This window comes from Cavia porcellus, unplaced genomic scaffold (genome assembly GCF_034190915.1).
Source record: "Cavia porcellus strain 051 isolate PalLab524CR breed Dunkin Hartley unplaced genomic scaffold, mCavPor4.1 scaffold_18, whole genome shotgun sequence".
Taxonomy (NCBI): Eukaryota; Metazoa; Chordata; class Mammalia; order Rodentia; family Caviidae; genus Cavia; species Cavia porcellus.
In genome coordinates, this window is record NW_026947501.1 from 9095292 (window position 1) to 9109634 (window position 14343).

General features: G+C 35.4%; 1 protein-coding gene across 24 annotated transcripts in view; it reads right to left on the bottom strand.

The window, feature by feature from the left end:
- The window catches only part of Asb3 (ankyrin repeat and SOCS box containing 3), a 126463-nt gene that overhangs the window by 37606 nt on the left and 74514 nt on the right, over positions 1–14343 (bottom strand). For 23 of the 24 annotated variants that reach the window (XM_063229356.1, XM_063229343.1, XM_063229342.1 and 20 more), the window contains 2 exons: positions 12189–12386; positions 11744–11833 (listed from right to left, as the gene is read on the bottom strand). In XM_063229356.1, the coding sequence (XP_063085426.1) occupies positions 11744–11833; positions 12189–12386 (288 nt within the window). The remainder of the gene's footprint in view (positions 1–11743; positions 11834–12188; positions 12387–14343) is intronic. The other variant, XM_063229363.1, reaches the window with a different exon arrangement.

Here is a 14343-nt window from a genome sequence, read left to right on the forward strand (position 1 = left end):
TGCACCACCACACCTGGCTCATATCAGCTTCTAAATCCCTTAGACAGCCACATAAAAATTTCTCCTTTCCACCTGATGCTCTTATAATTACATCTGTGAATGTGCATCCTTTTCTAATATGTAATTGAGTTTCATTTTTATTTTTACTTTCATCAATACATACGGGCTTGGAAATAGGGAGAAAAGAAACGAATGTAAAGAAAATTAGTTACTTTTCCAAAAAACTTTTTATCATGCAATACTGGTAGGTTATGACTGAAAGCAGGTACAAGTCTTATTTGAAAAAGCTATTTGGCATCAAAACAGTATTACTACAAGTGTCTGCAGTTAGTCCCTGAGCTGAAAACTGATGAAGTCACCTGACCTTTGTGGTACACAGAAATGGCACTCTGAGGGGCTGGGGGTTTAGCTCAGCAGCATAAGCGCCTGCTTTGAAAGCAGGCAGTCGTGAGTTCGATCCCTGGTACCAATAAAAAGGAAAAAGACCAAAAAAAAAAAAAAAGAAAGAAAGAAAGAAATGGCACTCTTTAAGTATTTGTAAAATAAATTTTAAGTAAAACAGCACATAAATTAAAGCAAAACAATAAATAAGTACTTTGGTTTAGGTAAAAACATTTATATAAATAAGTATACTTAGGTAAATAAATGTCAAAATTTAAGTAAGCAATAAAATATTTAGACTTCTATTTATTCAGGAATGTAATTCTTGGAAATTTATCCAAGACATAAAATTCAAACATTATTAACAATCTGCACAAATATGTTTAACTACAGTATCATCTATAGCAGACCTTAAAAAAGAAATGACCTAAACATTCAACAATAGAAAAACAGGTCTAAGTATGACATATTATGCAGTCATAAAAAATAGCCATTATGCCGGGGATCTAGCTCAGTGCAGAGTATCTGCTTGGCAAGTGTAAGGTTCTGAGTTCAATTCTTGGTACAAAAAGAAAAACTGCCATTATTATGATTGTGTAATTGTATTTTTTAAAATCCTATTCTTTTAAGTATAAAAGGATCAGTGAATATTTATGTCCACTATGTAGACAACTGTGAGATGATTTGCAAGAATAAAATTAATCTCCCCTTGAAATTGACATTAACTCTATTTTAAAGTTATAAATTTTTAAATTTCATTATTCACAATATTACATAATCTCAATAATTAGCCAGCACAAAAATTTTACAAAAGTAAATAAAATGTTTAAACTCTAGTCATGTGAGACTAACTTCTGTGGAAAATGAATATATAAAACTTTAAATCAAGGCTTTAAGCAGTTAAGACAAGATAAGTAAGTAAGAAAAATGTCTTCCAACTCAAGAATTTCATCATAAGTCTATTTCATTTATTCTTTAATCTGTGCTTGCTAAGGTCAGTTGAAGGACTGCACACTAGGCCAAATGGGATGGTGCATGCCTATAATTCCAGCACTCAGGAGACTGAGGCAAGAAGATCTCCTGAGTTCAAGGCCAATGTGGGCTACTTAGTGAGATCTGGGCCATCCTGAACTATGTAGCAAAATCTGTCTTGAAAGAGGAGGAGGAAAGGGAGACAGAAATATAGAAATGAAAATGTGAATTAATTGACAAAAGATAGATAAAAACAAAAGTTTAAACAGTACTTTCCTGTTAATCATTTATACAGTTACCAGAAATCTACAAGTCTATAATTTCTGTGTAAAAATTAATACCTTTAGTTTCCCTAATTTTATTCATTCTTCCTGATGAGGCCACCCATATTATTGTTCTTGAAAACAACCACGTGCCCCTGCACTTTTTCCCGATTGCTTTGAGATACACTGAGCATTTTTGTCTGCATTCTTGCCCTACCAAAAATAACAAAGCATACCCTTGTGACTAACGAGTCCTAACAGTCACCACCAATTTGTCTCAACTACTTGCACTTCATTTAACTAAGCTCTCACTATTTTGCCTATAGTTACAATTTGCTGATTCTGCTTACAGAAAAGACAGACTGTTGAACATGTTCCACTTAAATTTGAAGGGAAAGTATGGGAAAAGCTCAGACCCTGGCTTATTCCACATACGATATACAAGTCTCAGGACGCCTGGCAACATTTCGGTCATATGTGTTAAATGAGCAACTCAGTGACTGGTTGAATTCTTCCTACAAGCATCTGAAACCATCAACAGCCTAATCTAGATACTTCAGGTCTTAGAGATTCAGGCCAGAGAACATATTTTTGCTACAGAATTCGAGTTATGTTATCTACTAAAAGCACCTGATTAAATGGTAAACCTAAGGCACCCTTGACATTTTCTGTTCAGAAAAAACTACAAAACAAGAGACTTTCTTACTAAAAAATTTCAACACAGTACTTTGACATGTGGTTCAATCTAAGAAAATTTTAAGGGCAAGGCCAAAAGATAAACTGTGCATCTCCAAACTGTGAGAGGGACATGCACACATGTGTTCCTTTAATAACAAACCTTATTGTTTGGTATTCAGGTACTGCATCAAATGTATCACAAACAAGATTTGTCTTAATCCTACAGGTTTCTTTCTTTCTTTTTTTTTTTTTTAATCTTTTTGAGACAAAGATTTTTTACTATACAATTCAAGCTGGTCTTGAACTTACTTTGTAGCCCAGGCTGGCATCAAACTTCCAGCAATCCACCTGCTTCAGCCTCCCAGAATGCTGGGATTACAGGCATATACCACCATGTCCAGCCAATCCTAAAGTTTAAAATTTAATTATCTCCATTCTAGGTATAAAAACTGATGCTTAGTCATAAAGTCAGTAACTGGTAGAACAGGGACGATACAAACATCAAACTAGAATCTAACAGTGAATACGACAGCCAATTTCTGAAATAACTCTTGCATAACTATTACGAAAACTGAACAGTTAGTGAAATAGTTAAATTGAGGACTTTTTTCAGCTCTGAGTACTGAACCCACAACAGCCTTTACAGTTACATCCCTTCCACATGCTTTGTTTTGTCTTTTGTTTTGCTTAAGGTCTTAAGTTGAGCAGGTTAGACTCAAATTTGTGATTCTCCTGCTCAGCCTTCCAGAGTGCTGCAATTACAGGTGTGTGTCACTATGATTACTAAACCGAGGGCTACTGCAAGATTAGACCTATGGTTCCCAAGGTGTACTACATGGAAGCTTAGTGCCTATGAAGCAGTCACAGGAAAAGATTCTCTAATGGAAAAACTGGAGAAACTACACACAGCCTAGGAAAAGGAAAACAAACAGGGTGGCCTTATTTTTAAGCAGTACATTAAAGACATTTTCAAATTATATACTCAATATTTTTGTCAATCTCCAGACACTTTTCCAAAGTAAAATTAAAGCAACAGGGCCAATCATCAACTTGGAGAAAGAATAATGAGTGTAAAATGACTTAAAGTCTATTAACACAGGAACAATGGCTACTATTAATGTAAGTTTATCTTACATTGAAAAATTTTCAAATCTCTGTAGATCCTTTCCCCTCTTAGGAACTCATAAAGCACACTGTCAACCAGAAAACTTCTCAGAAGCCCTCCAAGAAAAAAACAATTTAACGTTTCTTAATACTCAATCCCAGAATTGCTTATATCCCATGTGCATTTATTAGCAATGTATATAATATTCCACAAAGCATACTTTGGAAACCAGCACAAAACTTCTTCCAATTACTGTTCACCTACTGCCTTGTATGAGAAGGGGCAAAGAATACTCTCAAAACCCTGAAGAGACTGATCAGTGCTACACTATACATGCTCTTCCAACAAAATCACCACTTACAAGGAAAGTGTGGCAGAAACTAGAACATCACAGAACTCTGTCAGCATGCTCTGAGCTGCTAGGAACTTAAGAGGATCCCAAGTATAATATACTTCAGGTTACCTAGCATACAGAAAATTCTCATACAGAAAATAAATACATAAAAATTTACTTATGAATTTATGAGAAAGGTACTGGGACTCAAACTTGGGATCTTGTGCTTGCTAGACAGGCACTCATGCCACTAAGCTATATCCCCAGGCCCTAGATTACTTTTATTTAAAATATCAATTACATGGACATATCTATGCATTTCTCTTAACATTTCAACAAATTTTCTATCAATCCTTGAGATTAAATTGGGAAAAATCCTCAGATCGTAGACTAGGAAAAACACATATCCTGCTTAACTCAAATATCAACAATTAATTATGGTACATAAGTAAAAGGCACATTATATAAATAGTAAGCATGAGATACTGAAAGAAGGATTTCAATACTAAAAAACAAACCAGGAGTCATGGCACATGCCTGTAATTACAGCATTTGGGAGACTGAAGCAAAAAGACTCCCACAAGTGTGAGGCCAGTGTGGGTTACACAGTGACTTCAAAGTGAGACAATCAAATAGTGAGACTCTATACAAACACACGTGTGCGTGCACACACACACACGAACAAAAGGAAATATCTAAAAAGCAGTCCCAACTTTATTTTGGAGTTTGTACACTTCCTAACACTGTTCTATGAAGTTCAAAAATGTGCAAAAAAGAAAAAGAAAAGAATGAAAGAGAAAGAAACAGTGACCAAATAAAAGCAGGACAGTAAGAGGAAATTTAACATGAATACAAAAACGTGTTCTAAACAGACATATTTAAAACAAACAGAAAGGGGCAAACATCTTGAATATTTTACTTCAGTTAGCCAACACAACACCTAACTTATCATTAAGCCCTCAGCTTTACTTCAGTGGCTTTCCGCCGCTGGCTCAAAACAAAATGAAAATACCAGGTGCATCCTATGTACTCAGTTATGATACCTAAAACAGAAATGATGACTTATTTGAAACTTATATGATAACAATCATTACCAATTAGAAAGGCAAATTTAAAGCTAAGGTATATTCTCTATAGCCAGATATGTCATTAATATTTTTTCAATTTGTCCAAATCTCTACATTTTCTTCCTCCTTTCACATTCCTATGAATCTTTCTCTTAAAATTATTTCATTTAAATTAAATGACTGAACACATCTCTTGAGGAAGCAGTAAGCAGCAGAGAAAACCGCCTCTCAGAGATGCCATCCAGACCTGGAATACAGCAGTGTGAGAAAGACAACAGGTGTGGTGGCTGATTGTGTCAACTTGACACATTTAGAAGCTTAACTAAGTGGGTTTAACAACTCTACACCCAAGGGTGTAGAAGAAGACCCACCCTCAGGTGGCTCCCCACCCAGAGGTATAAAGGGAAGGAGGAAGGACAAATGCATTCCATTCTTGGGAGAAGCTCCAGTCTTCACCTTTGGTTTGGACCTCGTCTTGTGGCTGCCAGTGTAGACTCTAAGCTTTCTGGCATAGACTCTTCAGCCCTTCACTGTAGAGCCTTCTGCCTTCTGTCACAGACCCATCAGCCTGCTGGTGTGGACTTGCACAAGACACTAGGGTGAACTCCATCCCTTGGATTAAGGCCTCCAATGTGTAGACACCCTCTGCACACTTCCCTCATCTGACTCTGTGGCAGACCATCATAAGCCAATCTTGTTTCTTTTACATCTGTACATTTCGTGTTATATCTGTTCTCTCCAGTAAACCCTGACTAATACAGAAGGCAAGTGGGTTCACTGAACCCAGGAAGAATCTAAAGTGGGAACTGAAGCCCACAGAGAAAGTAAAGAGAAAAACTTCATGAAGGAGGTAGCCAGTGGCACCTGCTCCCTGAGATGGCTCATCTGGACATACAGTCAGAGGGAAGATGATGGTTGGTGCCCCAGGGGGCCTCTGCAAAGAAACATGGCAGTGCAGGGAAGCAGCAGATGTGGAGGACTGTACTGGCTAGTGGTAAGTGCAGAGGACTTAGTCCTGTGCGGGAGAGAGTGATTGGATGGGAGCCATCTTGGAAATGGATGACCTGAGCTCAGAACCCAGAATTGCTGCTGGCTCCAAGTAGCAGATCCCAGCTGGTCTCAGACCTGCAGAAACTGCATGGGTGACAGTGAATCCAGTGTGTCTAGCCTCAGGGAAGGCCTGCTGAGATTATTCAGTACCTTACCAAAAGACTACTGCTGGCTTGCTAGAACAGATCAGCATGAGTAGGAACTCTGTCTCCACGGGTGGTCTACTAGTGAAACCCAGAGGGAATCCTAGAAGTGGACTGTTTTTCTTTTGCTTTTTTCTTTCTCTTTCTCCTACACTGTTTTTATGAGGGTGAACCTGGTTCCTAGCCTCTGTGGGGTGATTCTGCTCTGTTATTCTTTTCTCTCTTTCATCTCTCTTTTCCTTCAGTCTTCTATATTAGTTTCCCCTGATTGGCATGATCCCTCTTTGTCCACCAACTTTACTTCTAAATGCTTCCTCTTCTTCCAATTCTCTGTTTTCTCCTTAATCCACTTAAATTTTAAACCCCTAAAGGCAAAATTGACACAGTAAGGACTTACATACTGCATATAACTTTCTGATTTCTTTTACTTTGTTATATAATCACATATCCAGTTCACATGGTTAAAAGTGGCAATTACAGGTTGGCTGTTTTTCATTTTCTAGGCTGTGTTTGATGCTACTGGTACCACGATAGCCAAAATTGACATAACTGTTCTAAACAGCACTTGCTCCTGATATTCCATGACTGAGACTGACTAAGGGTCACAGGAAATACTGTTGCACAGTGCCAAGGAACCAGACAGTAGGCCAAACAAGCAACAGCTTTCCATCACCAACAAACTGAAATGGTAAGATCTTCCACGAACTCAAACCCAAAACCAGCTACACCTGAAAGGTAACCTCAGCGAAGTAGTCATCACCTAAGAGTCCTACATACTAGCTATAAAGTATTGCCTATGGTCAGTTCACCATAGGCAACTTATAAGCATCACCCCAGGAATGAAACCACAAAGAGAGAGAAGAGAAAACGAGAAGACACTTAAGCAAAATGCAACCTCAGACATCCAGTTCACCAAAGGCAAATCCAGGGGACAATGAGGTAGAAGAATTCAAAAGCCCACACCAGGTTTCTCTGAAGTGGAAACAACAAAGTAATTGAATGAAGCTCTGGAAAAAATGAAATCAGAAATAATCTCTCAGATAACTACAGAGATTAATATAATACACATTAAGCTTAACAACATAAAGGCAAATAAGATGAAAAAACAAACAAGCTAAAGAAAATTATGGATGCTCTGCATAAGAAACAAATAGAATCCATAATATGCAAGCAGGTATTTAGGAAAATAAAAACTCTACTGAAAGTATTCAAAGCAGAGTAGGCCAGTGTGAAGACAGGATCTCAGATATTGAAGACAGGCTTCCAGTTGGCGACCAAGAAAAGAAAGCCCTTGACACATTAGCTTCTTATCACCACAATGTTAACTTGTGAGCCTCAAGGAAAAAGGACCTTTTGCTGTGGAAGCTCTAGAATGGGGGAAACCCCTTCCCATCATTTCTCCAAGTAGGGAGAAAAGCAAAAGGTCACTGCTTCACACGGAAACTCACCCTCTCAAAAGTGCCATCAAAAACTATTGCATAACATTAGTCCTGAGCTTTACATAGTTGAATTGGCTGAATAAAATAAGAAAAAGCTTAAAATCTAGAGCTACTATGTCAATTTATTACTTTCATCATCCTTTGGTATTAACTGTTGTTATTTATAAAAGCAAATAAAAGTTTACTAAATATAACAGGACAACAGTGTAAGCAAGGCCAGGAATACAGAATTTATAGATTTCAGAGAAATAACAAAAAACATGCAAATAAGAAAGTATTCATTAACACCTTAAATGAGATTAGTATTAATTCTTTTTGTACCACAATCTTACACCAAATTAAAATTACTGCAATACATTACTTCTATAAAAACAAATTTCAAAACTCATACCACTAAACTTATTTATCTATTACCAAATCTGTGAAAATTAAGACTACTGAATTAATTTTAGACAATGGATACTTGGTACCAAAATTGTGACCAAAACCTGAATTCTTATTAATAACTAATAAATGGGGTATAGGAAAATCATACATTGTTTCATTAATTGTATCCAATTATCTCTGTTTTGTAAATGATGACTCTAATCAAGTTTAGGTATAGAATCCTACGGAATTCCAGTTTTAATATGATTCAGTCTTTTTTCCTCAGATACTGGCTACATTAATCTCTTCATATACAAAAAAATTACTGGGTAAGTTAAAACACTCTTGCTTGATCAAAGTTCTGTGCAGAATATCAAGATAATCAAGTAGATGACAAGGACAGTAACTGAGATGCAAGCTAAAAGCCAGATGTGAGCTAATATAATCACAACACAAGTAAAGAGCAGGGCACGGTGGCACACATTTGTAATCCCAGCACTTGGTAGACTCAGGCAAGAGGATCACTGAAAATCCAAGGCCCGCCTACACAGTGAGTTCAAAGCTAGTCTAAACTATATAGCAAGCCCTTATTTCAAAAATCCAACAAGAACTGAGGACTTCGTGAATGTTTTCTACATAAATGAAGAGCAGCATGGAAAACAAACCTAGACATTTTTTAATATAACAAAAGTTGTACGTGGTACTGCTCTTATGTCAATTCACTTACCCACACATGTCAAATGAAGGCATATGTAATTATGATGCTATCAGATTTTAGATTTAATCCCTCAGTAAAGTTTCCCTTCAATTAAATTCTCAATAAAGCGGGCAATAATAGCAAAAGGGTATTATAATTTAGTTTATTAACAATGGTTCCAGCCAGATAAATGAAAAGTTAATCAGGAAGACTAGAATGTACACTCATAAACAGAACATTTTGATATTTTAATATTTTTTCTAGAAGCCAACAACAGTATTTTCCAATTACTGTCTTACCGAAAATCTAACTTACTAATTAAGAATACATTTAGTCCAATTAACAGTATTCCTAGTGTGGGCTCGGGATATAGCTCAGCGGCACAGTGCCTTCCTAGAGAGCATGAGGTTGTGAGTTGAATCCCTGAACAAAAAAAAAAAAAAAAAAAAACAAACAAACAAACAAACAGTACTCCCACAGAGAAAGAGATAGCTCATGTTTGAGATTCACCAAAAAAGTGCACTTCAAAGAGCAATGTTTTTCTATTCCTCAGACAGAAGACTAATATTTAGTAAAGAACTCAAAAAACTTAAGAGCCCTGAAAAAAAAACCCAATCAAAAAATAGGCTAGAGAAATGAATACACATTTCACAGGAAATACAGTAGTCAATAAATACGTGAAAAAGAGGTTCAGTATCTCTGTCCATTAGAGAAAAGCAAATTAAAACAACAATGAGATTCCATCCTATTCCAGAAAGCATATAGTGGTTGAATAAAGTAATCAACCACTATATACAACCACTACGGAAATCAGCAGGGAGATTCCTCAAAAAACTGAAACTAGAAATGCTGTTCAACCCAGCTATTCCCCTTCTAGATATCTTCCCAAAAGAGTTAAAAACATATTTCAGTGATACGTGCATACCCATGTTCATAACAGCACAATTCACAAGAGTTAAATCTTGGAAGCAGCCTCTATATCCATCAACAGATGAATGGATAAATGCAGTATTTACATACAATGGAGTACTACTCTATCCTAAAGATAAATTTGAGTTATTTGTAGAAAAATGGATGTACCTTGAGACCATAATCTGAAGTGAAATAAATAAAACAAACAGCTTAAGTATCACATGGTTTCTCTAATACGAGAAGCCTAAATTATAAAGGAAAAAAAGATAGTAAGAAATAGGGAGATACAGTAGATCTCCTTCAAACGTGAAGGGGAGCAAGAGATTAGAAGGGGAAGAGAGGGGAGGAAAGGAGATGGATGGGAAAAAGAAGAGACATCTTCTATACTTGCACCAACTCCACACAGGGCATGCAAACATCAGGTCCTGCAAATATTTATTAAGAATTTTTACTTTAAAAAAAAAAGAGGAAAGAAAGCAAAAATCTAAATATGTTAGCTCATGCTTGTGACCAAGGACTACCGTACACCACAATGCTTCATCTCTACTTTTGTTTTACAGCATGATTGTTTATACATCTGTTTTGTTTTCTTTTGTTTTTGGCTTATCCCGTTTGGGTTTATCGAACTTCTACAAATCTGTAAATGTGATTCTTTAATGTTGGGAAGTCTTGGACCATTAATAATTTACTTGTCTTTTCTGTGCTTGTTTTCTCTTCTCCTGGACTTAAATGTGAGTATCAGACCTTTGGATCCCGTCCCTAGGGTTTCTTAAGCTCTGTTTTTCTGGTTTTCCAATCTGATCTTGATTCTCTCTGCTCTCTGTGAACATTTTCTGTAGGTGCACCTTTAGGCTACCCAACTCCTGCCTCTGTTGCCTCTATCTGCTTTGGAGTCCGCATAGTACGTTTTAGAGTTTTTATGGCTTATGTTCCCCATACAGCCTCACGTGGTTACAGTGGGTCTTGGTGAAGGTGCCTGGCTCTAAGGTATGTGATGATCAAGTTCAGGATATACTGTGAGGACTAAGGTGCCCCAGCCTGGATGTAGGTGGCACAAATCGACAGGATTCCAACCTGAATATAATAAAAAAGACAGGTGGGCTTTCTACTTCTGCTTCAATACTCTGCTGCACTGCTGCCTTCTGCCTGGTCATTTCCACTCTAGATGGACCAAACAATGTATATCATCATGAGTTTTTCTGTTTATCTTTTTTTAACTAATACTTTAGCATTAACAGAGATACTTAAGTTTTACCACACAAAAAAAGGCATGTGGGACTAAAACACCATATTAAGCCACACAGGAAATACTTCCCAGAATCAATAAATGGGATCATGTCTTTTATTAAAGAGTTTTTGCATGTCAAAAGAAATCTCTGGCATAGTGAAAATAAAAGCCACAATTGGGAAAAAATCTTAGTGAACTTTCCCTCAGACAAAAGTTTTCTGTCTAAACATACAAAGAATTAAAAAAAAAAAAAATCATACCCCCAAAGATTCAAAGACTCCATTCAAAAATGGGCATCTGAAATAAATACAGTTCTCTGGTGAAGACATACAAATTGCAAATAAATTCATGAAAAAAATGTTCATCATCATTAGTCATTAGAGAAATACAAATTAAAACAACACTGAGATTCCGTTTCACTCCAGAAAGAATGGCCAGGATCAAAAAAACTACCAACAACAAATGCTGGAGAGGCTGTGGGGAAAAGGAATTCTCCTGCACTGTTGGTGGGAGTGTAGACTGGTGCAACCACTGTGGAGGACAGTCTGGATATTCCTCAAAAAGCTGGGATTGGAAGTCCCATTTGTTCCAGCTATTCAACTTCTGGGCATATTCCCAGAAGAACTGAAAACATCATACCACAGTGATATATGTGCACCCATGTTTATAGCAGCACAATTTGTAATAGAGCCAGACCTTGGAAACAAACTAAGTGCCCATCAACTGGGGAATAGATAAAAAAGCTGTGGTATTTTTATACAATGGAGTACTACTCAGCTATAAAGAATGATCACATTGAGATATTTACAAATAAATGGACACAACTTGAGACCATACGCATAAGCAAAATAAATCAAATTCACATGTATAAATACTATATAGCCTTCCTAGTGTAAGAAATGGTAAGAGTTCATGAGATTATATGGTAATCATGGTTCTCCATTACAAAGCTTTGAAGCCTTATAATGTTTTCATTAATTAGTTGGAATGGTTTTATTCTGTTTTGTTTGATTTTATTATCTGTGATGGTATGAACGGGTACTTTGAAGAAAACAAGACATTATAGCAGCCATTGCTGATTTAATATCATCTTGCTTTGAAGTCCTACCATGCTTTTGTTCTGTTTCCATTGGTTTCCATTGTTTCCATCTGTTTCCACTGGTTTTCTTCTGTTTCCATTGGTTTTATCACGTTGTATCTTATTGGATTTTAATATATGTGATAGAATAAACAAAATTTTTATGCAAAATGAGATAATATAGTAGCCATTGTTCATTTTCTGTTATTTAGTTCTGAATGCCTCGTAATACTCTCATTCTCTTGAATGGTTTTCTACTATTTTATGTTTGATATTACTGTATGTGAAGGTATGCTCAACTATTTCAAAGAAAGAGACATTATAGTAGCTGTTAATATTCAGTTGTCTTGTTGTACAGTGCTGTGTTGTGCTGTTCTGATCCGCTTGGTTCTGTCCTCTTTTGTTTTATTCTCTTTAAAATAAAAAAATGTATATCACCATATTGAAAAAATATGAAATATAGCAAAATACCTACTCTTTTTGGAAAGCCATGCACATAGGAGAACTGAATCCAAAGACCAGGCATATCTGGGCGTCTGGGCTGTAACCATTCTGGAGAAGTAATTCTAAGCACTTTTCATGTCCTCCAAATACTGCTGAGTAAACAGGACTTACTTTGTCTGGTCCAGTTTCACAGATCCGATTAGTAAGTGGTATTAATAAGTCCAAGATTCTACAAATATATAATTCAGAAGCATTTAACATTTCCACACATATATATTAATGCATAAGCAATTAATGTAAAATATATAAATGTACAGGCAATGTTTCAATTGAACATATTTTAAGAATTACCCATAAACTGATTGAATGAAGTCTTTCTGCCACCCTCTTGATAGTTTAAGACAAAATAAAACAAAATTTCATAACAAAATAATAGAATAACAATAATTAATATACTTTATATCATTATCTTCAAAGTAGTTGCTCAGAATAGAAGACATAAACCAGAAGAGTCACACAAAAAAGGAACAGATAACACAAAACTCTCTTTGCTCTCTACTAAATAACTACATACTACATAGTTATTCCAAAATTGTACATTGCTTAACACAAAGGTTCTTAAATATACCCAAACAGAAGTAATGTTTCTATTAAGTCATACTTTCTTTTTGAAATTTTTTCACTATTTGCCTTACCATCAACTACACTTCAAAACTCAAATTTTATGTAGATACTTTAGGACTTAATGGATTATTTAAATATTTCTTCTACTAGATAAAAACTGGCATCGTAAAAAATGAAGTATTTTCTTCTTCAAGTGCCAATTACTATTATTTTTCCAACTAATAAAAATTTTTAAAGGTGGTAAATAACACTAAGAAAAACATTTTCAGCCAGGCATGGTGATGCATGCTTATACTCCCAGCTGGCCTACACATGAGTTTGCGGCTAGCCTGACCTACATAGTAAGAAACTGTCTCAAAAAACCAAAAATATATATAGTAACAACAATAATCCTAACAAATAACGTTTTCACCAGCAGAATTAAAATTTCAGCTGTAATATTATATTCTCTAAAAAGAATATAAGCACATTAAATTAGGAACTATATTTATAAAGAAGCTGTTTAATAGAGAAAGTTCTAAAGAAAATCATTAAAATGTAAGTTCTTACATTGTAAATAGAGAAAGGGTAATTCACTGTTCTAAAATTGAAAATAAAACTATGATGATTAAGCCAGGAAATTTTCCTCCTTCTGAGGAAACACACAGGGACACTCCAGCTATCTTTATAACATTACTCTTTGTTACTTTTCTTATGTAAAGTAGACCACATATTCAAGAACTTGTATTCACATAATGGATTACTGTTAAAAGATAATATGGGGGAAATCAGAAGTGGCAAATAGATTTCTCAACACTGAACACACAAAGACAAATTTCTACGACAGTTCTGGCATTAATTTAAAACTCAAGAGTATAATTGTCATTTAAGATTTATGTTTCCATAAATGACCAAGAATTGGGAAAAATACATTTTAAAACCTCAGTATTTTGTTAAAAGAATCTATTTAACATCTCTTAAATTTAATAAAAAATGTTTAATTTTTTTTAAATAAGTTAGAAAAATTTGTAATCTCTCACAAGACACATGCTTATAAATATCTTCAGGATACAGTGAAACACTATGCCACCCAGTGGTATAATAACCAAACTGTAGAATCTGTTTTCCTAATATGTAAACACATTAAATAATGACTATCCTTATTTTTTAAATTAAATAACACTAACAATGCCTATAAAAAGTATGACTGCAGAATTACAATTAAAGATGGTATAAACATTTTTTAAGACTTTCCAGTGTTAATGTATAATAGGCAGTCATACTTTCATAGGCATAACCTGGTTATCTGTTTCAAAGATTCCTATAATACCTCTCCCATTTTCTCTGTCTCCAGAAAACATCAATAATTTTATGGAAACTTTTTTGGTGAAGAAGAGTAGCAGATGCAGGGGATTTGGAATTACATAAAGAAAGGTCCACTAACAGGGTTCAAGACTACTCAGCACAAACAAAAGAAAAACTCCATTTTAATAAGGGTCACAAACAAAAACAGTCTGGGGTCAGGGAGACAGTGTGAGTAAATGACTAGCCATCAGACTGCTAGCTGCAGATGCCTGGGATAA